Raw genomic sequence first — 26,157 nt, 5'->3', positions numbered from 1 at the left:
ATTACAATAATGTGAACTAATATTTACTGTGTAGATTTAAAATACTCGGTGGTAGAGACAGTATCCACCAGTAATGTGAACACTGCCCTCTGCAGAGTATGTGGATGTGATGCAAGTTACCTTAGATACTCTATACCTCCTCTTATTAACATGTATGTGTTAATAGCACCGTAAATGTATATGTTGGACACACGTTGCTGGTGCCTACACAAGTGGCAGTATTAATACTGTACATATTAAAGCTGCACCAACAGAACGACACAACCTTTGCACCTTTCATTTTGTGTTGCTGAAACATGCAGTGTTCCAGCCACCCAGCCCCCCCCTACCCGCTCTCTCTCACCAGCAAAACATAATTGCTCTTAGTTACAGGCAACATACTCCTGGGAAAAACATGCTGTCTCACTGGATGCAAATCTGTTCTAAGAGAAAGCTGAGCTTGTACCAGGGAGAAAAGTTAATTTATAGTTTATTAAAATCATAAGTCTAAAATGGACACCAAAAAAAAAAAAAAGCCATTAGGGTGAGATCAAAAAGGCAGACAAGAAAAACCTCTGCATGTTTTGATACCATTTAATCTCTTCTCCTGTGTGGCGTTGTTGTAGAGCTGCCTACAGCACAGGCTTCTTCAAGCTGATACTTCTCGTGGAACAGGCTTCCCCTCCTGATAGTATAAATGTCTCCTTTGCTGTATGGAATTGTTGCCGTCTCATCCGCCACAGGGAATGTGTGTTCTCTACAGAGCCGAACTTGTAATAAATAAATGACTGGCTCGTCCCACTACCCATTCCACTAACGTAGGTTAATGAAAGCTTCGTTCGCTTCCTGATTATTTTCTCCACATGCAAGTATCCGTCATACGCAACAGCTCTTTTCTGAAATGCTTCACAAATCAAAAAGCCACAAGTTAACGCAAAATGCTTTTTTTTTTTTATGTAAAAAATATATAGGAGGGAAAAAAAAAATCCCTTGTGCTGCATCCCCCGTTATCTCCTCCTCTGTAAACATAATGTGAAACTTTGCGGTCCAAGTGAAAAAGTTCTGCAACGCAGAGCAGGTCAAAGTTCATCGTGAGATATATGCACAGCATGGTCACACAGATCTGTATGTAGAGAGAAGAAACCAACAGGAATTAGTAATGAAGGATGCTGGCAACATGTGCAATATGGTAATGTACTATAACACCCACATCCCGCTCATTCTAATCACACGCTTTAATCCTATGCACGCAGCTACTACGTCACGGAGGGTGGCACTCCAGGGACGCCGTGATGTAGTAGCCATGTCATAACCCCGCTCGTTGTTCAAGGGGAGATGGTGTTCTGAACGGGATCTGTCCCGAAAGTGGAACTGAAGGAGAGGACCCGACCCCACTTCCGTTTCATCATCAGCGACAGAGCGAATATGTGACCGTGAGTGCGGCACTCAGAGTTAAAGGCAAGCTACATCCCCCCACCCACAGAAAGTTTTTTTCCATAGAAAGTGTTTATTTTATAAACTTATTGAAGTTATGAATGTTAAAAAAAAAAACGCAACAGGTAGTATGGTTCAGGAAATGCCAGTAATTTCATATGACTTTCCACTCCTCCATAGATGACAGGTAGATACAATGCAACTCAATTATTGAGCAGCAGAGATACTTAACACCAGTGATAGTCTCACTGTTAAAAACGTCTCAAATTAAAACTCTATATTAAAATAACACTTAAACATGCCCTTGGCTCTTGCGGTTACTAAATGGTCCCTGTCACAGGCAGCCTCAAACGAGCACAAGAAGTGATTGTTGTACAGCAGAGAGATGCAGAGTGTGGCAGCACATGGGAAATCAATGACGTTCATGACTTCATCGTATTTAGATATTAAAACAGTTTATTACCTTGCATGAGAGGTTTTCTAGTGTTTTCCCAGTGGCAGAACTATAAACCGGTGGGCCCCAGTGCAAGATTAAATAAAAGCCTCCTCTTCCCCACCTATGGAATGGGTGCGGTGGCAGCGATGGAGGGATGGGGGGAGACCAGCCAGGCGGCGATTGCGGAAGTTGGGCCCGACGTCCGTGTTATACTTCCTCCACCCGCTCCTGGTAAGGCCCTCGGAGAGCAGGTGGGCAGAACTGCGGAAACGCTGTCCTGGCTGCTAAAATAAAGTGCCAGAACAGCATTCCAGCTCGTGGAAGATGGGCCCGTAAAGGCAGCGGAGCCTAGAGCAGCCAAACCAGCTGCACGTATGGTAGTTCTGCCACTGGGTGTAGCCTACCTTTTATAGCCCAGCACATTTAAACTCAAGCTGAAGCAGCAGGGATGCTGAACAATTCCATTTGGGCTGTCCACCTTTTCAAAAATATTTCTTCTGCATCCAACTTTGAAGATGTAAGACCCACATACTTAATGTATCACGTTTTACCAGCCAACTGCCACGCAATAAATACAGGAGGAAAATAGGGACCGCAGAATTAAAAAAAGGCACAGATCTCAACATTGGTAGGGAAGATCAAAATCCTATACCAGTTATTCTGACCTTGGGAGTGTCACCATCTCTGCATGCCTTTAGCACCAAAACAAAACCACTGTTTGGTGTAGGGATTGTCTGAATTCTGCAGACAGCACAACGTACACTGCTGATGAGCAAGTTCTAATCTTATACGGCTAATAATGCTGGGTTGTGCAAGAAGTTGAAAATGTGAGCCAGTAAGGCCAAGAGAAGCCTGAAAGGATGTCCACCTTTGGCGTACCAAGGTCTAGCTGTGCAAGTGCGACTCTTCACGTACCGCTCGTTTACTAACCCAAATCGAAACGAATACTTTGCACAACTTGCCTAGCAGCATGCTCTGGTCATATAAAAAAGGGGATACGGGTGGCAGGGTAGGGTTACCTGTACGCTTGCTGCAGAGCTTGTCCTTGACATTTTCGGATTTGTGAGAGAAGAATTCAATCAGTTCATCCTCATACTCTTCCACAATGCGTTCACACTGAAAACAGGAGACGAAACACGTCACAGTAACGGAGGTTTGCAGGCACAGTCTCAACCAAGACGCTGGTGTGAAATGTACCCTCACAAGGGCATTTAAAGAGCAGATCAGAAAAGTAGAGCAGTAGCCCAGACAGAAACTTGCATATAAAGAAGTTATTATTTTATTTATTATACAGAGCACTATAAGGCACAAGCACACAATCTAACTAAAACATGCTCTTTTTTTTTAATTTTTTTTTTTTTAACTCCAGGGACGTCCTAGTTTCTGAGACCTGGGGGGTGTTAAAGCTCCTGCTCGGGAAATAAAAATGGCTTCCGAATACCACCGGCCAATAGGAAGGCACGATGGATGACTATTGGCTGAAGCCTAAAACAAAGTATCTCAGGAACCTGGAGTAGAAGTAGTAATAAAAATCCAGTCCCAAGCTCTGAGGCTGAATTCCAATGGGCCCTACCAGAGTCCGCCCACATACAGGAGATAATGAACTACAATCGCTTGTGTGCTATGGAAGGGTTTGTCAGTAGTCCCGAGATACCAGTCCTGAGAGAACAAAATAGCTGCTGATTTTTTATTCAATGCGTAGTACGCAGGTTCTATGACAGTACTTTCTATTCTTTTGAAAGGATTTTACCTTTAACCAATTGCCCTGCACAGTTGCGTGCAGTCAAAGCATATTTGAGTAAATTCTTGGCATTGTAACGCCTGGGCCACATCTTGAACGCTCGCACGACCCTCCTTTGTGTGCAGTGACGTACATAAAAAAAAGGAAATCACTGCCAGGTTTTAGAACCACGGCACGCTATAATGTCATCTGTGATAAACTGTTTTGTTGGTCAATTCAAAACGTATCACAATCCATGGCAACGCTGCACTGCTCCACATTATCACGCCGACTACAATTTTGAAATTCTTGCCTTTATAGCAAAAATCCAGGGAATGCGAATGCTTCTTGTAAGTTGATTAATGACAGTCTACATGAGGCACGTGAAGCTGTAAGAATTTACACACACTGTAGTTTAACTACAGTTTTACCAACGTCTCGATCAACAAATAAGACCGACTACATACTGGACTTCCTTCCACTGATGCTACATTTTGATCCATTTACATTTTGGTAGCATATGCAGAACTAGCTGTAAGTACCCGGCATTGCACGGGAATTCTAAGAAACCAACCTCATCCCTCCCTCCCCATCACTTTCCTTTAATACCTGATGATGTCCATTATTATTTAACCATTTAAGCCCCAGAGAGCTTGCAATGGGTTGCCCTGCATTTACTAGACAAGTATTTAAGGTAGAGATGGACCTGCAATAACTGGATTGTATTAGCTCACTCTTGTTAACCTCTTCAGCACCACAGGAACCTGCAACAAAGTGACATTGATGGACTAGCAGAGTTGGACAGGCCACTGAAAAGCTTCAGCACTTCATGCTGTTGCGCTGGCCGTTTTGTACTATTCACATTGGCATCAAGTAATTGGGCCTGTGCAATCTTCTGACATCATGCCTATGTTTGGAGAAACATATACTACAGACCTTATATTCCGACCTACTTCCCAACACAAATCCACGCTCACCGTAAATTTCAGGTTCGACGTCACTTCTCTGTCCATGTTGGTATTGGAAGCATCCATCTTCTTGCCATCGCGGGACAGAATGCGCTCATAGGTTTTGCGGTGGGTAGATGGGTCAGTTCTCTCTCCATATTCTGTCATCTTCTCACACACGCGCTCCAGTACCTCCATCAGATGAGCTTCTGACCGGGCGTAGGGTGCCTAGAAGGAGTGGTGGAATGAGGCATTCATAAGTTTGGCGATCTTTCGCATATTTTCTAATCACAAGTGTGATGCACATCATTCACTTTACACAGCGCTGTGAATGTATGCCAAGGTGCTCGGTATAGAACAGATATTGCAAGCTGCGTGTCTAGAAGATGCAGTTTCTCACAAAGTGGGGAAACACTAACTGCATCAGCAATTCTATTTCTCTGGTACAGCAAATAAACACCACCAGTGTGCACATTCACGTCTCAGACAGGTCTGCACCCTGCCTTTTAACATTCTCTCTTTCGCATTCAGTGCTCCCACCGCAGCCAGGGATTCTGGGTAATGATATGCAAATGATCTCACACACACACTTTTTTGCGATAGAAATCCTTTAAAAAACACCAGCCTGCCGTTGCAAAAAAGGAACAAAGTTGCAATAAATCGGCCCTATGGAACGTTTGCTACAATTGGAATCACTGTTTCTTAACAATGTTTAATTGTTTTGACGATTTAGGCCCCCACCCCAAAAAAAATATCTCAGTAACAATTATCCAAGCATGTGCGGTATTGACTGCTTTTTATAGGTGCTGGCTCCACTGAGTAAAGAATACAGCACCTTCAAAGTGGCAATGTGTGTGTGGGTAGTGTTATTAAAACAATGGTTAGAAAATCTGTGTATTTAAAAAAAAAAAAAGAAGAAAGGAGCACCCTTTGATCAGGTTAGAGAGGCAAATTTGTAAAAGACAAAACAAGCTGGTCTTTCTAATGGGGACCATAGCTTTTTAAAATAGCATGCAATGATTGCAAGTAGTATGAATTCCATGCTATGTGATTATTGTTTATTTAATGAAAGAAGCAGTTCAAGCTTTTTGTTAATAGAATTGAAGGGGGTCTAAGCAGCTGACCGTATTGATTTCAGCTCCGGGGATCCTCTGCTTCCCGATTTACTTGCCTCCGGAGGGGGTGCCGGTATCTCTCTGCCATTTATATGTCCTGGGCACGCAGGCCAATAGGAAGCCGCAACAGAAGACGTCATAGCTTCCTATTGAACCGCATGACATTTAAGCCGTCATTATGAGAACCCCAACTAGCCAACATGGAGCTGCTCCATACCTCCGCAGGGGTGCCGGTATGGAAGGAAGCAGGGGATTCCCAGGACTGAAATCAACGGGGTTCAGCTCCAGGGACGCCCTGCTTCAAACCTATATTTTTAAAAAATGGGGACTGCTTCTTGTATACAAATACATTTTGATTCCTGCTACCTTTGGAGTTAGGTCACACACACAGTGGGTACTGCTGGAGCTTCCGCAAACTTACGGGTCAAAAAAGGCCAGAGTCAAGGGCCTACAACAGATTCACACGGTTATAACTTTACCTCAGTTACTGACTGGGTGCCATCGGGGTTTATCCGAAAAGATCCCTTTTGGATTGTCTTTTTGGGATCCACCTGAGAGATCTCCCACTCCAGTTCATCAACAAGAGCCCGGCAAACTGGCATGGAAGAGATGCACATAAGTGAGAGAAGGGAAAAATGAATGAAATGTGAAGAGCTTAGTGGAACACGGAAGAGAGTCAAATATGACGAACAAAAGTGGGAGAGAGGGGGGGAAACGTGCAAGACTAGGGTAATAAGGAAGAGAGGTGTAAGATCTCATACATATTACACATCACGTCTTACCTCCACAATGTAAATCTTGCCCTCTCCTGGCAAAGGTGCAGCTGAGGAGAGACAAAAATAGAATTGGGAGAAGCCAGCTGGACCCCTGGGACATCATCTTCATAACGATGTTACCGCCAACCTGCAATTTGTTGAAGCACAAAAAAAACCAACAGATTTTCTAGTTAATTATAAGTGATGCTGGTGAACAACAGGCGAACAATGTTTGCAACAAAGTGGAGCTAAGAGCTTTCCACTAAAAGACAGAATTGAGCAAAATATATGACACTGTGCAATTTTGTTTGACCCATCCTTTTTTCCTGTTCTCACCGGGATCTTTACACAGCACCACCAGGAAAGAGGACCTGTTTGTGATTCTCCAGAAGAATTAGCAACTAATCATGCACTTCCAGCAAAATGACATCACAAACTATACATGTTCTCCTTACACTTGTAATGTGTCAACCTTTTGTTTTAACAGAGGACCATCCATTATTGACACAAAGGCTCTGCATAGATAGTTGCAAAGGAGTCAAATATAAATAAATGGCCCCAGTTCAACATGCTGCGAGTCAGCCTTTGCATTTCTTGAGAAGAGTTAAACTACATTTAAATGAATCTTTCACAGCAAATGACAAGACCCTTGCACTGCGTGTAAGTTTGTAATGCGTTTATTTAAATGAATATTTCACAAGACAGTCTCAGCATGTCAATCTATGTGTGTCAACAGAAAAGAACACATTGCCCCATCGCTTAATGCCTGCAGTTAGGGATACATATGTAGGAAAGTTGATACGCATCCCCTAACCCCCCCTCACACTGCACCCATTCCTCCTGTACATCTTTTCAACCCCCTGCACCCATCACCCCCACCTCTCCCTCAGGCACCCATCACCCCCACCTCTCCCCCAGGCACCCATCACCCCCACCTCTCCCCCAGGCACCCATCACCCTCACCTCTCCCCCAGGCACCCATCACCCTCATCTCTCCACCAGGTACCCATCACCCTCATCTCTCCACCAGGTACCCATCACCCTCAGCTCTCCCCCAGGCACCCATCACCCTCATCTCTCCACCAGGTACCCATCACCCTCAGCTCTCCCCCAGGCACCCATCACCCTCATCTCTCCACCAGGCACCCATCACCCTCAGTTCTCCCCCAGGCACCCATCACCCTCAGCTCTCCACCAGGCACCCATCACCCTCAGTTCTCCCCCAGGCACCCATCACCCTCAGCTCTCCCCCAGGCACCCATCACCCTCAGCTCTCCCCCAGGCACCCATCACCCTCACCTCTCCCCCAGGCACCCATCACCCTCACCTCTCCCCCAGGCACCCATCACCCCCACCTCTCCCCCAGGCACCCATCACCCCCACCTCTCCCCCAGGCACCCATCACCCCCACCTCTCCCCCAGGCACCGGTCTTGTTATTACCGGAGATTTATTCCCTCGGGCAGCTCCGGCTCATACTAACCCCGAGGCCCCGTGTTAAGCCTGTCCTACTGCCTGCCTCCTCACCTGGCGCCTTCCTAGACTAGCCCAGATCCTGAATTATATTTCCCTTGCGCTCCGCCTGACTGCACAAAACGCACAGCCTCATTATCCCTCCTCTCCCCCCACTGAGCACACAGGCGGCATTCATTTGTGATAGGCGCACTGCAGACACCTAAAGTGGGCTCCGAAGGACCCCGATGCAGTTGCGTGGCGAGTCTCCACGTGTGCGGCGGAGGCGTGGCATAAAGGGGAGGAGTCCTGTATACATAAGAGGCGTGGTCATGAGAGTAGTAGAGATGGGGACGTCACGTTCAGCAGCATCCTGCAGACTTGCATCAGTATCACAAGCGCAGCACCTTCTATGCCATCATCAGCTGTGATCTTACAAACGACCTTAATTTAATTAGATTTTTTTTTTTTTGTTGTGTGTTGTGTGTTGTGTGTGTTTTTTTCTCCGTTCCCTTGGGAGATGTGTAGCTACGGTGTGTGTAGGGTACAATACCTGTGGCTCACACGAGGCTTGAGCCTCCGCCGCTGGGAGCCAGGGGTGTATGCTGGAACGATGCTCTGTAGCACCTCCACCTGTGCGGGATTCTATAGTGTAGAATGACCCCATCACAGGACACAATAAGAATACACACTTTGTAAAGCAGAACAGTTTTACTATATACCACTAATATCGTACAGCCTACCCACCAGGCCTCACACAGCGGTACCTCCCAAAGTACCTAGGGGACCTGGGCCACCCAACCAACCCGGTGTCCACAAGGTCAATTCCCCCACCCAATGTGTGCTGCCCACTAATGTGTGAAGGTGCGTTGGTGCACTTAGTTGGGTACCTGTCAGGTGTCTCCACACCCAGGTGCGCCGATGCTGTACTGATGATGGGATCCACGGATCCTTTTGCCGTAACCCGTGGAGCCTCCGCCTCTACGGTGGGTGGGTCCCGCAGGGATTGTACCACCTTTGATCGTCTCTGAGGTAGATGGGCGTCTGGTCCCAGAGCACCTGAGGCCAGGATGCAGCCGCGTCCTGGCTGTGTCCCCCCCACATAGCATCCCTATCTATGGGCCTGTCCCTGCAGCACCCACAAGCTGCGGGGAGTCAGGGCCTAGCTGGGGTCTAATAGGGGGTATCTGGCCTAGTGCAGGTGCCACAGACACCTGCACATATAACCTACCCCTTCCTTGTCCCAGCTTCGACTGGCCTGATTGGTATGGTTCCTAGCGTGCGCAATGTATCAATCGAGCCCTATTGGCTGCCTTGGGACAGCTGGTATCCTCTCTGAGGCGCATGGGACATGTAGTCCCTGCTGTGAGCCTTTCCTAGGGGCCGCCGCTTTGCGCGCTTGCACTGTGCATGCGCAACTTTCCCCAAGATGACGGCGCCCTTTACAGGGAGCCTCTGCGACGCAGACACCCGCCGCAACAGCCTTCCGCACTACAGCGGAGGAAAGGGGACCCAGAGGGGAACCTAGCTACATATACATATACAATCTTCCATTCTATAGTGAATGTATGTTGTGTTAGCACTTGTAGTTAGTTGGGTTGGCTTACACAAGTCCCCTTACATAGATAATCATGTTACCCGACTGTCACAATTCAAATATCGCTGCATGTTTTATGCTATAGGGCAGGGGTGCGCAAACTTTCCCGTTTCCACCCCCCCCCCCTTACCTTGTCTCCAGTGTCAAATGACGCCGTAGGATCATGTGTATGGCACCGTGACGTCACATGACCCCGCTGCATCATTTGATGCAGAGTTGCCATGGCGAAGTGTCGTCTGAAACAGTCAGAAACAAGGTAAGGGAAGTTACAGAGGCCTCACACTCTCCCCCAGCATTTAATTTAAATGCTTTGGGGGAAGAGTGCAGGGCATCTGTAACCACCGCACCCCCCAGTTTGCGCAACCCTGCTATAGGGTAGGGGTGTACAACCTTTTATCACCCGTGAGCCACATTCAAAGAGCCACACAATAATACTAAACATAACAGACGCACCCCCCAAATATTATATTAGTACAGTTGTCCTGTGCTTTCAAAACACAATACAATTCTTATCAAATAGAAATAAGGTTTGGGAAAATGTGTCATAATGCTGTATGCATGTACATTAAACAAAAGTAACAAACTGTATTTCCAGCACAAGAAATAACACAGTGCAGGCACCTCAGACTAACTTAATTTGCCGTTCAGACTAAACTCACATGGCATAGAAATAACGTCTTTTAAAGCTGCATACCAAGCAATATCCTACATGTACTATGAGGAAATACTTGTAGCATTTTTTTTACATTATAATACATTACAAATGTCAGAGTAATGTAACAAACATTTTTTGTTTCTATAGCAACATTTTACAAAGTCACATCCCTTCCTCTTCTGAAACAGGCTCTGGCACACCCCTTTTTGATCCCTGCCCTCTTTCTAGCAGCACACCAATTGTATCTAGTGACTGCCTAATCCCATTATCTTCCCCACAGCACTTTGCATCTTTGGTCCTCTTCTGCTGCACTGACAGCCATTTAGTGAACCCCCGAGCCAAATCTTCGCCGATCAATCACAGGAGAACACATTGATCGGCAATTTAGCTAATTACTTATTGTGTGGATTGTATTAATGCACATATTAAAGGTGGGGAAAACAGCAGCTTGGACTGCTGCTTTAATTGGGGCTCAAGTTGAGGTGGTGGTGGGGCTCAAGTTGAGGTGGGGGGGGGTTCCTCCTAGGCCTTCACTCAGGTGTGAAGCAACTCGCATGCACTAGAGGTGGCAACACTTCTCGCATGTCCAAGTAGATGAATTGTTGGGACTCATTCCACCGGGCTGCTACGCATATATATTGCTTTTTCAGCTTATGTTTGTTAATAAAACCTGATGAACAGTTAGGACTGAAAAGTTGATTTTACCAATGGGGAAAAAAAAATAAAATTCAGTTTCCATTGATTGCTTTTGATTTTTGTGCCTCGTCATCACAGAATCAGCGTAAGGCAGCGTTATCAATGCATTAACTTCCATTCAAGAGTACGGAAATGGGTACTACATCTCACTGCGTGGAAGAGTGGAGGAATAACGGATCCCTTTATTCCAGAAACTTTCCTTTCATTGCAAAATTCTTCGCTTCCATTAACTATTTGAAAGTTGGCATTTGGTGTTATACATTATTTCCCTTTTTTCTCCAGTAAGGTTATGAAATTCATATAATATTGTATTATTTTTTATATGAATTAAAGGCAATTCATCATATCTGAGATGGACCCAGAAAGTAACAGAAAGTTTTTTGTTTTTTTTACAGTGATTACTGTAATAGGATGCCATAGTGAATACATAATACCCACTATTTTAATAACGAAACAAAACAGGGTATTCCCTCACTTCTGACAATGAAGTTAGTTAAGGTGTTTAGAGTCAGGATTTATTGAGTGATTAACTCGTTTGTGTAAAATGTTGAAATAACTCAAATTCAGAGTGTGCGACAAATTAAAAGGTTTAATTCCTAAACCCACAAAAACATATAAAAAGGTTAACAAAAGCCAAAATTCTGGATAGTTTGTGGCCAAAACCAAGGGCAACCATTCTGTTTCAATGCAGGAAGCATTCTACAGGAGTCCATCAGTAGCTCGGTTTGTCGCTATGACAAGGGTGAGATTACATCCTTGTAAGCGCACTCCTTCAATTCGAGTAGCACACACAGTTTAATGATGTGAAGGTCTCGCTTCTACAGGAGGGTCAATACACACATCCGAACATGATGGTCTATTAGGAGCATGAGGGCTACAAGGTTCTCCTTTGCAGATCTCTCCAGATGTCATGTCCTGGACTGATGGGAATTATACGGGACAGTCATAAATGTGAATCTCCTGGTCATCTCCGACAGACACAATTTTGGAGCCATTTCTGTTGTACTGTACTCCCCAGACCTACAAGAAAGAGTTGTGTTAGTGACAGTAATTCACCATAATAATGTAATTGTAACAGTCATTCTACATGCAAGATACATTCTTTATTCTCCCAGCTCTACATTCTACAGGACTGCTGTACAGTCACATTACTGTGTGTGTGTGGTTGCATCCCATTATGAGAATGCAGTACTAACCATCTATCTTGGGTTAAACAGGAGTCGTCTAAAAAAGGAGCAGCAGAGGCTTTGCAATCTCTAGAACGGCTTTATATTTTGTTCTACATTCATTTATTCTGCTCCCCGCAGACATTCATTTTCTAATTGCATTAAATTGTACTCCATGTACTTGAATGTGTATTCTCTTACGTGCCGAGTACATGGTTAGTTGGTACTAGAATATATGAAAATATACATTCAGATATGGCAGGCCAAAAGGCCACAAACATGGAGAAACTTTTAAAAGCTTTCTTGTTAGCAGCACCATGCAGCAGGGTAGACCAGAAATATATAATAATAATAATAAAATAGTTTGTTCTTGTATATCGCTGCTAGTTTTACAGAGACATTTTGCAGACAAAGTCCCTGCCCCATAGAGCTTACAATTTGTATGTCTTTATTTATATAGCGCCAAAAGTGTACTCAGCGCTTCACAAAGAATACAATACAGGTAATTATAATTATACAATAAGTGCAGCAAAATCGGACAATAGGAAAGGAAATCCCTGCCCCGAAGAGCTTACAATCTAAGAGGTTTAATGGGAAACTTACAGAGACAGCAGGTGAGGGAGTAAGTGCTGTAGATGGCAGTGCTTGGTCACAATGGGTGGTAGGAGTGACTGAGTGTGGGACATTAGGCTAAGGCCCTGCTCCCAGAGTCACCGCACCCGCACTGCTGACAGGCGCTGCGCTGACATACACAGACCGCGATATGCGGTCTGTAGGGAGCGGGAGGTGGGCGGTTTGACAGGGAGGGGAGGCGTGGCTTGAGCAGAGGGACCCGCTACTCTCCCCCCCCTCCCTCCACGGACTCGGGCTGGAGCTGCTGAGGGTAAGTATTAAACACACACACGCAGGCACACACGCACGCACGCACGCACGCACTCACTTGCACTCATACACACACACGCGCGCACACACAGGCAGGCACTCACGCACTCATACACACACACACACACACACACACACACACACACGCTTTCACTCCACACTCCTCCCCGCTTCCCGAAGCCTCTCCTCCTCCCCTCCCCATTGGCTCACAGCCACACCACGTGACGCGTCAACGCTAGACATCACCATTTTCTTGTGTCCCCTAGCGGCTGACGCGCCACAGCGTGTAGTGCTCTGTGCCGCCAGGGGGGACCGGGACCGGCTCGCGAGGATTCCCCTGCTGGTGGGGAACTCGCGACATGGCCGCCCGCGCCAACGAGCGCAGCGGGACCGAGGCCTTAGCCATGAGGGCAGGCTATTGGGATGCTTGATTTGTGGGGTAAAATTTAAGGAAGGTCAGTGTTAAATGAAAAGGTTAACACCATTTACAGGGGAAGAGGTGGCAGGGAGGCATGAGTGAGATCAGGTGTGTATGTCTGGCTTCAGGCTTAGGGAAGATCCCCAGCAGGAGGAAGGAGTAGATAGAGGGTGTGAATAGAGGATTTGTGTGGGTGTTTTTTATTGAGGGGTAAATAAGTTGTTGGGAGAGAGGTGTATAAATAATGGTGCAGTGGGGAGTGGGGATGTTGTAGAGAACAGAAATGCTCACAAATGCTCACAATAGGAGTGAGGAAACAGTAAACAGAAAAAGAAATAGGGAGGGCATAGTGAGATACAGGAGGAGAGATTTCCAATGTACTGGAGGATAAAAGTGTACAAATAAATCACAGATGTTAAAAGTTAATGTCTCACAGTGGCAACGTTGTAATGCAGAGTCCAGATCTTCCTCCAATCTTCACCTCCAAATTCAACTCCAAACTTAACTCTTGTAGACACTTTTGATGTGACACAGTCTTATGGCTAAACAGCCATGCTACAGTGTCTAATCAAATCAGACTTACAAAATAGTTAATTAGATTATCATTTCTCTCTCAATTGATAGGAATCAGCTCACAAACATACCCCAAAAGCCAATTAAATCTTAATTTCTCTGTTTGGTAGAATGCAGCTCAATGACACATACCCCAATTTATGTTTTGGTGCCCGAGGCACAGGGAGATAAAGTGACTTGCCCAAAGTCACAAAGAGCCCACACCGGGAATTGAACCAGGTTCCCCTGCTTCAAGCTCAGTGCCAGTCACTGTCTTTACTCACTGAGCCACTCCTCCCATAATGTTTTTTTCACTGCAGTGTTTGTAACTGCTGTATTGAAGCACTAACGAAGTTGAGATGGCCTATTTATCTCACCTGGTCTTGGTGATCAAGGAAAGTGTGAACACACGTTCTGGTGGCAACATCCCAGACTTTTACGCTTTTGTCAGAGGAGCTGGGGAAAGAGGATTACAGACAATGTACTGCAAATTTAAGAGGCGACGGCTAATGAGACCCACTTTTATAATTGTACGTTTTGTTTGGAGGGAAAAACCTTACTATTCAATGGTCACTTCAGCCTTTGTTGTTGAGGAGTCTGGGAACGGACAGGCGCAAGTAGAATAAAACAAACTGCTTGTGTGTAATTATCCTAGATCAGTGTTCTTCAACAGGGTTTCCGAGGGCATCCCTAAAGGGGCCGTGCAATTTGCTTGTCGGAGACCTACCCAGAGACTGAAGGGACCTGCAAGTTAGGCCCAGCATGAAGCTGCACCCAACTTCCTGTTTCGGCCACCGTGGTGGCTCTCCTGCATCACGGGCTGGGCACTGACTCACAGGATGTTGTGAGTAAAAACGGGGGTGGGGGGGTGGGGGGGTGGGGGGGTGGGGGAGTTGGTTGTGGGAGTGCAAGTAAAAATAAGGGGGTGGGAGTGGTTAGTGTTTCCGCAGAATTTTACTATATAATTATAGGGTTCCTTAATAAAAAAAAATGGTTGGAAGCCACTGCGCTAGGCTAAAGTGAAAGGGACAAACCTGATGGCCAAATGTCTCTTTTGGTCTCTGTTATCCATCAGTTGATAGAACAGATTCTATAGGACTATTCTGCCTAAGCCATTATCGGAAGTAAATAAAAAGGTGCTGCCACTATAAATAAATAACATCAGAAACACATCACTAACACGCTGTATGTTCTCAACATTCAGAACAGTAACAGAGTGATCCGCTCTTCAATTCTTACCTGGAAACAAAGTGAGCATCATCGGGCGAGAACGCCACACTCAGCACCCAGGAGCCGTGCCCGCTGAGGGTGCCAGCCAAGCTGGCATGTTGTCTGTCAGAAGCAAGCATGTACTTAAATCAGCAAAATTATTAAAATCTTAATATTTAAACCTCTACTCCCTTAGAAGACAAGATTTCTAATTAATTTTCCTTATGAAAGCAGCTTACTTAAAACATTATTTGCAATCCCAATGTAAACCAGCTGTGGGCTAAAGTTTAACTCCCTCTGTAGCCCAAAGCTGTTTGCTCCTTATGTCACAGTAATCTGAAGTAGTCTTGTACTGTATTATGTAGAAACGCCTTTAATTTATGATATTTATATCACTAAAATGCACCAATAAAACACATATATAATAATTAGCCATCACAATCCAGTTGTATATTCGACTTACATTTTAGTACATAAAGAAGAGTTTTCATAGATTTAAAATATCTTGCAGGTCTTTTAAAACCCCAGTACAGAGGCAGATTTAAAAAAAACCGGAGGCTTAGAAAGTATTGTACACACATCTATGAAGAACTCTGCTGGACAAAACACTGTTACTAGAATTCTAGCCTCTTCAAACTGGGCTGCTTAAAATTACCCTCTTTAGGGACTGTTGGAAAGAGTACAAAAACCTGGAAAAGTGTTTACCTTGAAAGGGTTGATACAACGCAGTGTTATGTTTTTTTGTGTCCCTATCCTAAGTTTAGACGCCCTGTCTCTCCCAGAAATATTTTAAAGTGAAAATCCAATTAAATCATATACAGCGACCGTCAAAAAACAGTCAATACAGGAGGTTGTAGTCGTATACATACAATAACTAGGTAAAAGGTAATGCTGCTATTGGCAGAAAAATAACTCACACATCATACATCTTGATATACCCATCATCGGAGGCTGTGACTAGCAGCTGGGAGTCTGGAGAGAACGTCAGGGATCTTATGGGCATGGCATGTCCTGGAGAAAGGGTGTGAGAGAGGAAAAAGGAGGGGGGCAGAAGAGAAGAAAAATCACAAAATGAAAAAAGAAGGACGGGAGAGAAAAAAAAAAAAGGGTGAAGGAATTAGAGAGTGGTAGGAGTTTAATCATGGAAGATAAAACAAAAAAAAAAAAAAAAAAAAAAAGAGTCCATATATGATTACAAAAGTCAATGCACTGAATTTTCTCTCAGCGATCTTTGATTGTTAGAATATTTCATAGCCACCGTTATTACACTTTCCAGCTTTTATTTAAGTTAAGACCAGTAAAACATTTCCAATGCATTTCCCAGTTCAGTACATTCGTCATTTAAAAAAATTTCCAACAGATAAAATGAATGGTTTGTCCTCTTCACTGCTAGAGAGGTTGTATATCAATCTTGTACTGCTTATATTTTGTTGGGTAGGTTTACTGGCTGCGCAAATTCTATAACCCAGGATGTGCTGAAAAAGCTGTGTGATATGGCAGGCATAAGCTCACAGGGGTCCCTGTTAAAATGGACAAGATGCAAAAAGGTGACACTGTGTGCTCATTTGCATAATACCCAGAATCCCTGGCTGCAGTGGGAGCATTCTATTTTAAGAGATAATGGTGAAAATCAGGGTTGCAGACGTGTCCGAGACATGAACGTGCGCACAAGTGGTATTTTTATTTTGTTAGGTGGAAGCAATGCATTGCTGGCCCTTCTATCAGCGAAAGGGTTACGTTCACAAGTCACATGCGCAAGTACTGAATGTTCTCCCAGGCAGCGATACCCACAGAGTAAGATTCTCTTACCTTCCAACGTATGGAGGAGTTTCCCAGTCGCAATATCAAAGATATTAATGATCCCATCAATGGCTCCGCTAGCCAAATATTTCCCATCTGGACTCTGCCGGGGTCAAACAGATTAATCAATGCCAACACCAACTGAGGAACGCTGCCCCAAACCTGCTATAGTCAGACAGTGCCTCTTCTACTAACTCGGAGCCTGCAACACATGAATCAGCCCAGTGTGGTGTCTCCACCCAAACTCACATATGCAATGCTGAGGATAAATTTCCCTCGAGTGTCCAGAGAAATGTCCTTCTTCCCAGTCTCCACACTAAAGATGTTCACTTTCCCCACATGGCTTCCAGTGGCCAAGTGTTGGGAGTCAGGAGAAAAGGCGACAGACCAAGCATCCACTGTGGGCACAGAGGGGTTATTGTTATATTTGGGCAAGTAAAAGGAGTCAGACATTGCTTAATGTGCCCTGTTACATGGGAAATCTCCCACCCCGACTGCTCCACTAGGAACATGGTTCCTTTATGCATAGTCCATTACTGCACTCCAATCTGAAGGAGATTAATGCATGCGCCAAATATGGCCAGATCAACTTGCATAAAATACATACTGGATAAATCTGCACATCACTAAATTGACTGTTGATCCCTTTAATTACTATGAAGGAGTAGGAAGTAGTCAAGACTGAAACCAAAAAGGTACACACTGCACCATTTCAGACAGCGCGGACAAACAAATTCTGTTCTCTCAGTAACAACCTGTCCCCTAACCAGTATCAGGCTTCAGCCAGGCAAGATGAGAACATCTACCCCGCATCTGCTTATAACCACCACTAAGATGCTTCCAGCACCATGTTTAATAGCACTGGAGAGAATGACCGATCCAAAAGGCACTAATGTGTAAGTCCAATCTTGTGATAACAGTGCACCAACACCACCAGATTCAGGCAGAAGAATTAAGGAGTTCAAAAGGATAGCACAGTAGCGCATAGAGCCACAGAATTATAGCAGCTAATGGTTAATTAACACCTTGAATTATCTAATTACCTGGCCCAGCATCAATGGAACGGATCTGCTTGCCACTCTCTATGTCCCACAGGCGTATGTGAGCATCCAGAGAGCTGGAGGCCACAATGTTACCAGTGGGACTGACGGCCACAGACACTACACCCAGCTGATGCCCTTCCAGTGTCCACTGCAGGTCCAGGTGCTCATCAGCCCTGCAGGGGACGAATGAAAACCAGTCAAAAACAAGAGAGGAAATTGCTGCTCCAAGTTCCTGTAATATTTTCAGGACAACAATCACATGTCCACAGTCCGCATATCGAGACGAGATTCCAGATGATGCAGAAGCGATTGGACATGCACGCGTCTGTGCAGGGAGGGAAAGCCAGTGTCTCCTGTACACTATATACAACTTATATTATGTTGTTAAATGCCAGTGCTATGGAGCGATTTTAATATATTAAAGGCCATTTTTGTTCATAGATCTTCTTTCCGAGTGCTTTAACACTGCGAAGGACGGAGGCCATTGAAGGGAAGACTTTAGGAGAGGTCCCCCATCATATAGAAGTAGTCCATATGACAAGCACAAGACATGTTTGTGAGTGCATCGCTTGATTTTTATTTTTGAGCGACGCTATCAAAGCAACAGCCACTATTTTTCCTTTGCAGCACAGGTACAATTTTCGGGACCGTTTTTCCACTTAGGCACAAAGTAAGCAAATGGCAGTTTTAGGATTAATAGGTTAAAACAAGTTTGATATCCGTAAACAAGTCTAAGCTTTTTAAAGGTCTGAAACTTCTCTCCAGCCCCCCTACCCCCACCCCCATTACAACAGGATTTCAAAACAGGAAGTAAAGAAGGTCTTACGGTCATTCTGGTTTCTTACACCAATAATACAATGGTTACAAATAAGGGGCCCTGCAATGTGGTGCAGACCTCTTTGCAGTCAAGTAGTTACGCAAACAGGTTGCCATGGCAACGGAAAATCTCACCGCAAAACGGATTGGCGGCTATGACTAAAATGATAAATACGGTACATTTTGTTTTTAACATAACACTTTCAGTGCCTTGTATGTTAGACAGAGAGAGCAAAAGATCAATGTTTAGTATTTGGGGCACAGTAAGGCTCTAAATGTCACACAAAGCTAGCAGCAGACATCTAACTGGAGTGAATAACTCCAGGCACAAACAGGCCTATTCAAATTAAAATGACAATGTATGAAACCTATTGAAGCTTTTGAAATAATGTTTACACACCACACCGTTTATCCCCAATATGAGATAAGCTCGGTCATGAAAAGTTTAAAATGGCGACAATATTTGGTGACTGATCAACTCACCATTTCCAAACCTTCACCAAATCATCCAGGGAGCCGCTGATAACGGTTTCAGAGCCATCCTTCACGTTATTACCCCACGCTACCGACCATATTGCATCGTCATGAGCTGGAGAGGAAGAATGATTAGGAAAATATGTGGAGCCGTCCCCTGCACACTGTGCCTTCCGTACCAGCTGGCAGACATTAGAAACCAAATTAGGTCGAAAATGTCACGCCCACAAAATTATAAATCGTGGGGGGAAAAAAAGGGTTAAAGTGGTAACCAAAATACTGAACAGCGACCTAATTAGTGAATGTGTTCTACTACATGCATCAGTAAATACTTAGGTTCAATACCTAGACATGTGTAGAGTGACTATATTAGTTTACCACAGTGCGCAATTATTATGGATGTTAAAATATACTAGCACACAAGTTAAAAATGGGCTAAAAAGTCCTCCACCGTTAGGCAAGACCAAGTCTCCGATGTTTCTTCAAGTACACGATGTCTTCCAAAGTAAAAAAAAAAGGGGGTTGGGGGACGGGACTGAGGAAAAGAGGAAACACAAGAAACGCATTAGTGTAATATTGCAGGGACTGTGACGTGGAGTTGTGGTAATGGGATGAGTTGCGATCTCACCGCCTTCGTAACGCTGCTGTCTGCAGCGATTAACCGTCAGGTGGCGTCGCTTTCGGTTACGTCCGCCCGGAAACAAGTGACGATAACTCGCAGTCCTCTCTCTGATCCTCACCAGAGAATGATTCTCAATAGGATGACTGAGGAAGCTGGAGCACATCAAAACGCATAGCGTCCCGGCATCCAAGACGGTGAGAATCAGAGAGTGGACGTAAGCGGAAGAGACACCACCTGAAGGCTAATCGCAGCAGACACCAGCGTTACGAAGGCGGCGAGATCTCTACTCATTCCACTACCGGGAGATCCCGGTTTACTTGCATTTTATATGCTCTAAACTAGAATAGACGTATTGCAACTGCTCTATGAGGTTTTTTTTTTTTAAAGTAATAAAAAAACAAAAAAGTGTACAAATATTATATACCGTCTGCACCATTATGCCTCTTATCTCCCCTCTTCTGAGATTACCTGCACCCATTTGACCGTCCACCCAGCTATTGCCACAGATTGTGATGTGTTTGATTTGATCAGAATGTAAGTGCAATCTTTGGAAGATTACCACAACTCCACATCACAATCCCTGCAATATTACACGATTGCGCTTCTTGTGTTTCTGCTTTCCTTCGGTGCCGCCCCCCACTCCCTTTTTTCTTTGGAAGACATGGCAGTCTACATTAAACAGGACTAGGGATAAAGAAGGGTTTAGTGATTGACACCTGAAAATTAGGACATTTCAGAATCACTATGCTCTGTATCTAAAAATAATCTATATAGTCGCAATCATGTCCATCTTTTAAACGTTCTTCTTAAGCCTTGGTTAGGGAACACATAATTCCAAATCTTAAAAGTGCAATCCTTAATATATTAAGTTCATTAAGATAAAAAAAAATAAGATTTGGTCAATTGCCTTTCTTAAACATATGCAATATCCCTTAAAGCAGAAGCCACAGCTGCCGTCCGTCCCGCCCCCCTTAATATGTGCATCAAAACAATCCACACAATGTTAAGTAATTATCCAAGTTGACGATCGATCTGCGAAGATCTGGCCCAGGGGTTCACTAAATGGCTGTCAGTGCAGCAGAAGAGGACCAAAGATGCAAAGTTCTGTGGGGGAGATCATGTCCCCAGGCAGTCACTAGATACAATTGGTGCATGCTAGAGAGAGGACAGGGTTCAAAAAGGGGTGTGCCAGAGCCTGTTTCAGAAGGGGATGTGACTTTATAAATGGTTGCTATAGAAACAAAAATGCGTGTTACATTATAATACATTAAAAATATCAGCGGTTTTTTTTTTAATGCTACAAGTATGATGTTTGGTGTACGTCACAAGGGCCCCTGGGTGGCACATTTATCTATGTACACCGGACGACATTGAGGCACTGAAGGGGTTAATGCAGCAATGCTGTCGACCATTAAAATACAAATATATGAGTTTTTTCTTTTCACGATAATGAAGTTCTTTTGCTGCAATTTGTAGCGATGACAATTTTTCACTGTCAATAGCTAAAAGTTTAAATACCCGGCAAAGTATTATTATTATTTTTTTTTTTAAATACAGGCATACCCCGCATTAACGTACGCAATGGGACCCAGCATGTATGTAAAGCGAAAATGTACTTAAAGTGAAGCACTACCTTTTTCCACTTATCGATGCATATACTGTACTGCAATCGTCATATATGTGCATAACTGATGTCAATAACGCATTTGTAACAGGCTCTATAGTCTCCCCGCTTGCGCACAGCTTCGGTGCAGGTAGGGAGCTGATATTGCTGTTCAGGACGTGCTGACAGGCGCATGAGTGAGCTGCCGTTTTCCTATTGGGCGATTATGTCCTTACTCGCGAGTGTACTTAAAGTGAGTGTCCGTAAACCGGGGTATGCCTGTAACCGTTTCACTTCAGTATGCTTGCAAAACCCATCTGGCAGTGAAAGGGTTAACATGCAGCTTAATGATCACTCGTTATCAATTTCCCCGTCATTTCAGAGTCGCTGACTTTGGACTTGGGTTCCCATAATGTAGTATTTTTTGACAAGAACCCTACAACGTTTGACACGTACTATCACAACGTGGATGGGTTCTCTGGCTTCACACCAGAGTTAGGATCCATCCCATGAACCCATACTCATAGCCTAAGGGGTAAATTCTTTTTAGTTTGAAATGGCCGTTTTAGCCCAAAAATCCCCATTGAAATCCAATAGGATTTTGGTCAAAAAACATCCTGCATTACCACTTTGGACTATATGTTATTTACCCGTAAAACACAGCTTTTTAATTTGCGGCCTGTGGGCTAAATCTAGTCCCCCAAAAGAACTGACTAACAGACTGTTGCATGGCATTTTATTTAAGGTAAGGCACATATGGTATGAATGCAAACAAAATGCTAAAGTAGTGTAATAACATTTAAATATTTTTAGATAGGCCCAACATTACATTTCAACACCCTTTGCAAAATGTGCTGAAGAGCTGCCCACATTTTGCACATAAAACTAGGTACCACTGCATTTTCTCTGCTTGCGCTGGATGGAGGAACTTCCAAGCAATTCCTATAAATGTCCCAGACATTCAAAAAGTTACGGTGGGTCAAAAAAAATAGTGACAAAAACCCTCTATCATACAATAAATAAAAATACCACTTTTGGGTACATTTGCATGTCTCAGACAGGTCTGCAACCCTACTTTTACCCACCAAACAGTGCTTCTGCGTAATTACATGCAAATAAGCACTCAGTGTGTCACTCTTTACATCTTATCCATTTAAACATGGAACCCTATAAATGTATGCTTGCCATATTACAGTTTATCAGCAAGCTGTCTGTGAGTAGTTGTATTTGGCTATGCACTTCTTTAATCCAGAATGTGCTGATGAACTGTGAAATACAGCAGGCATACATTTAGGGTTCCATGTTAAAAGGGATAAGAAGTAAAGAGTGACACACTGCTCATTTGCATGTCATTACCCAGAACGCCCAGCTCTAGTGGAAGCACTGTATGCTACAAGATAATGGGGAAGGAAGTGCAGGGTTGCAGACCTGTCTGAGACATGCACATGCACTAAAAGTGGTATTTCTATTTACTATAAAAATTAATAAGCACAGCTGATCTCACATGACCCAAAACAGGTACTGTACTAGATAAATAGGTACAGATGGGTGGTATGGCACAGGTGTAAGAGGTGCGATCTTACCTTGCTCCTGCTTGGAGAGGATGCTGTACTGCAGAGACAAGAAGATACACAGGTTACATATGAAGATAAAGCCCTAAGTAGCACGTAGAAGAGTATCAACAATAGGTGTTACACAGACATACCTGAGTGCTCATGTCCAGAGCTCAGGCTGACAACATATGAGAATTATTATCTAAGGAACACAAGAAGGATGGGGTACAAATAATTATATAACAGCCTCTTCCCTCCATCTACATCCCTATTATCCTAAATCCTATTATCTCTCTCCACATATCTCCCTGCACCCTCCTTGTCTTTCCCCCCCAAGCTTCACTTTTCCTCTCACCGTCCGCGTTGCTGGTGCCAGTTTCCAAGCCTCCCCGCTGCAGTCGCTGTGCAGTGACGTCACCCCCCCGGCAATGTAGAAATGAGATCACCTCAGGACGGCGGCCATGTTGGGACTGGCGGAAGACAATCTGACAACAAAGTATTTTATACACATCACTTCAAAACTTGTGGCATTTGTAATTTAAGATGCTGAAGGGAGCCCTGTTGGAGGTAATAGAGGCCTCCAGACTTTAGCATTTGCAGTCTCCGACAGTGGGGTCTCTCTTACTGAAGATAGCACCTTGACCTTTGCACAGGATCTGATGTGCAGAGGAGTGTTATCAAAATTAGGGTGATAACCTCATAATAAGGAGAAGGAATACAAATAAAAAAAGAATAAGACGTCCCCTTTCATTAATTGTAGATGTGCTGTGTGCTGTTGTTAAAAAATACCAAGCCCTTTAACTACGACTATATTTACATTAGAGCTGCCAGAACTCATGTTTTTTTTTATTGTTGTACATTTTACAGATTTGTTGCCAGTCACAGATCTATAGCAGTAAGCAGTCTTCTGAGTTCAGACAGGCTACGATGCGACGTGCGCGCACTTTTGTGCGCGCACGTCCGCCACTCTTACGCTTTGCTGGGTGGGAGTTTTCAAACTGAAAACGACACCCGGCGTTGAAGTACAGCGTTGTCGCTGCTTCACTTCAAAAAGACAACTGAAGTTGTGATTTCAAGCAACAGCCGCGTCACGTGTACTTCGCCAGCCAATCAAACACACACACACTTTGTTTTTTTTATTTTTTATTCAATGGCTGACGTGGTCCCGCCTCCAATCGCGTCATTTTGTCTGCTGGGGAGCACACATCGCCCAGCAGAGAGGCGCAAACGCGGGGTAGCGTGGCAGCCTGTCTGAGCTCAGCCTGGGCGATGTGTGCTCATCCCCAGCAGACAGAAAGATACGACTGGAGGCGGGACTTATTTTAATTTTTTTAAACTAAGTGTGTGTGTTTGTGATTGGCTGGCGAAGTGCACGTGACGCGGCTGCCGCTTGAAATTACAACTTCAGTTGTCTCCTTCAAGTGCAGCGGCACCGCCGGGGGCTCATTTTCAGTTTGAAACCTCCCACACACCAAAGCGAAAGAGTGGCGAATGTGCGCGCCCACGTAAGTGTGCGCACATCTCATCGTATCCTGTCTGAGCTCAGCCGTAGGGCTTCTACATAGTAGGTGCGCGTGACATCACACGCGCCTGCAGCACAGGCGATCCATGGCACCTGGGGTCTGGAGGAGGAGACGTGACCAAGAGCAGCTCCAATTCAATGTTTCGGGGCGTGCCCGTGATGTCACGCGAGCGGTTTGAGATGCACTATTTGGTTGCGGTAAGGGTATTAACCCTATGTTGCTTATGAGTGAGCTGCTCTTAAGCGCCAATTTATTTTTTAAAGATTATATTTTCTATCTGATACCATTAAATATTATTTTGAAATAGTGGAGATGGGGACTACCTAACAGGGACTCCATCTCTTACCAGTATTTGTAGTTACGGATCTTCCATTTACAATGAAGGTTGAGTGCATAACAGAGGGATCTCTTTTCGTTCATATCTCCTACATTATCCCTAATGGCACCCCTGTAGTACACTGCACTCTAATGCTGAGCAGGGGCCACACTCTCTATTCTGCCTTTTCATTCTAACCTAATTTTAAAATGTCAGTACTGTCTCATGCAAATGACGTACTTTGCTGATGGAGAATCATTTCAGAAAATCAATATTGGTTCTTGGCAGTCACAGTGCACGAAATTCATGAACATCTTCACTACTGCCGGGGCCTGCAATGCATCGCCCTGCTTCTTGTGGAAATTGTATTTGTAGGTAGAATGAGAGTTGATTAAGAGGTTTATTATATGTACACCGAACTGGCCACTGCTGGATGAAAATCCTTATTGGAGTATATGGGAATTTTCGTCCGAAAACAGCAGCTTTAGTATGTATAACACAGGGGCTTAAATTATAAACTTCAAAGTGGTTGATCACAAGTCAATTGGAGTTTTCGGCTTTGTACCTTATAGTATAAGCCACAAAGTTTGTTCTTTGCTGACGGGGGCCTTAAAGATGTTGGCATCTTTGAAGATTTATTTCTATTACCTGTCTCCAAATGGTATCTAAAAATTAATGCGTGGATACAGGGCCGGACTTTGACCTTCTGAGGCCCTAAGCTATGTCACGTTTAAGAGGCCCCAGAAATTAGAAATAGAATTATTTTTGGAGAGCAAAGTCATTGATGATGTCTTCAAAGGATAAGCGACAAAGTTTGTCACTTTCAATGCACATGGTGCTTAGGGTCATATTTGAACGGAAATGTCCATATTTATAGAAAATCTTTTTTCCCATATCTTCTTTATTTACCACTTGATTTTAAAACTTGAAATGCATACATTTTTTCCATTTTTGAGGCCCCCTCATATCAGACTGGGAGGATTGGCCGCGGCCCTTTGGCTGCGACCAAAGCGCCACTGAGGTCCGCCGCCAGTACAACTCAGCACCGGCAGGTCGCCGCCTTCCGACCCCATCATTAAATCTCAATGTGGCCACCTTCTAATGTCCAGCGTGGCCGCCATCTTAAAGAGTCCCACACGCCCTCATCAATGCCCCGTGCACACAGCGCTCCGTCCTGCGGCTGCTGCTCCGCCGCAACATCTTTAAGTGTACCGTGCGGGACATTTAAAGATCATGCGCCGGCCGCCGGACTCGGAGCAGCAGGCGCACGGGACATTGAGATCTAAAATGGCGTTGGGGATGGAGAACACGGCGAAATGTCAAGCAGCGACTTGCCCGGCGGTGAGTTGCAGTGTACCGCCGGTGGTGCTTTGGTCGCAGCCAAATGTTCTAGACC

The 26,157-nt window shown here is 44.5% G+C and overlaps 2 protein-coding genes across 7 annotated transcripts; both read right to left on the bottom strand.

Moving 5' to 3' along the window:
- Positions 1–479: 479 nt before the first annotated feature.
- Positions 480–8,130, bottom strand: CNPY2 (canopy FGF signaling regulator 2). Of its 6 annotated transcripts, XM_075591296.1 has the most exons (6): positions 7,828–8,049; positions 6,414–6,534; positions 6,111–6,226; positions 4,547–4,744; positions 2,869–2,965; positions 483–1,102 (listed from the first exon to the last, which is right to left on the bottom strand). In XM_075591296.1, the coding sequence occupies exons 2-6, from the start codon at positions 6,514–6,516 to the stop codon at positions 1,059–1,061; spliced, it is 558 nt and encodes a 185-aa protein (XP_075447411.1). In that variant the 5' UTR covers positions 6,517–6,534; positions 7,828–8,049; the 3' UTR covers positions 483–1,058. The 6 variants fall into 6 exon arrangements, with proteins under 6 accessions (XP_075447410.1, XP_075447408.1, XP_075447407.1 ...); XM_075591295.1 differs by lacking the exons at positions 2,869–2,965; positions 7,828–8,049 and adding an exon at positions 8,060–8,130 and having other exon boundaries at positions 480–1,102; XM_075591293.1 differs by lacking the exon at positions 2,869–2,965 and having other exon boundaries at positions 480–1,102; positions 7,868–8,049.
- Positions 8,131–11,358: 3,228 nt separating this feature from the next.
- SKIC8 (SKI8 subunit of superkiller complex) lies at positions 11,359–23,379 on the bottom strand. Its single transcript, XM_075591290.1, has 11 exons — positions 23,278–23,379; positions 23,075–23,124; positions 22,953–22,980; positions 19,154–19,259; positions 17,855–18,027; positions 17,061–17,209; positions 16,821–16,914; positions 15,929–16,022; positions 15,042–15,134; positions 14,180–14,258; positions 11,359–11,804 (listed from the first exon to the last, which is right to left on the bottom strand). The coding sequence occupies exons 2-11, from the start codon at positions 23,084–23,086 to the stop codon at positions 11,715–11,717; spliced, it is 918 nt and encodes a 305-aa protein (XP_075447405.1). The 5' UTR covers positions 23,087–23,124; positions 23,278–23,379; the 3' UTR covers positions 11,359–11,714.
- Positions 23,380–26,157: the final 2,778 nt, after the last annotated feature.

This window comes from Ascaphus truei, chromosome 3, assembly GCF_040206685.1.
Source record: "Ascaphus truei isolate aAscTru1 chromosome 3, aAscTru1.hap1, whole genome shotgun sequence".
NCBI lineage: Eukaryota > Metazoa > Chordata > Amphibia > Anura > Ascaphidae > Ascaphus > Ascaphus truei.
This window is presented reverse-complemented; position numbering and strand designations above follow the sequence as displayed.

Bases quoted from the DNA above. Each gene is read 5' to 3' on its own strand.
- CNPY2 (XM_075591295.1), bottom strand. From the start codon at position 6,516: ATGAAGATGATGTCCCAGGGGTCCAGCTGGCTTCTCCCAATTCTATTT. The intron at 6,227-6,413 runs GTAAGACGTGAT...CTTCCATGCCAG, and splicing joins GCAAGATTTACATTGTGGAG to TTTGCCGGGCTCTTGTTGAT. The intron at 4,745-6,110 runs GTAAAGTTATAA...CACTCCTTCTAG, and splicing joins GCACCCAGTCAGTAACTGAG to GCACCCTACGCCCGGTCAGA.
- SKIC8 (XM_075591290.1), bottom strand. The intron at 17,210-17,854 runs GTAATTAGATAA...CTGTGCCCACAG, and splicing joins TTCCATTGATGCTGGGCCAG to TGGATGCTTGGTCTGTCGCC. The intron at 15,135-15,928 runs GTGAGTTATTTT...TGCTTCTGACAG, and splicing joins TATATCAAGATGTATGATGT to ACAACATGCCAGCTTGGCTG.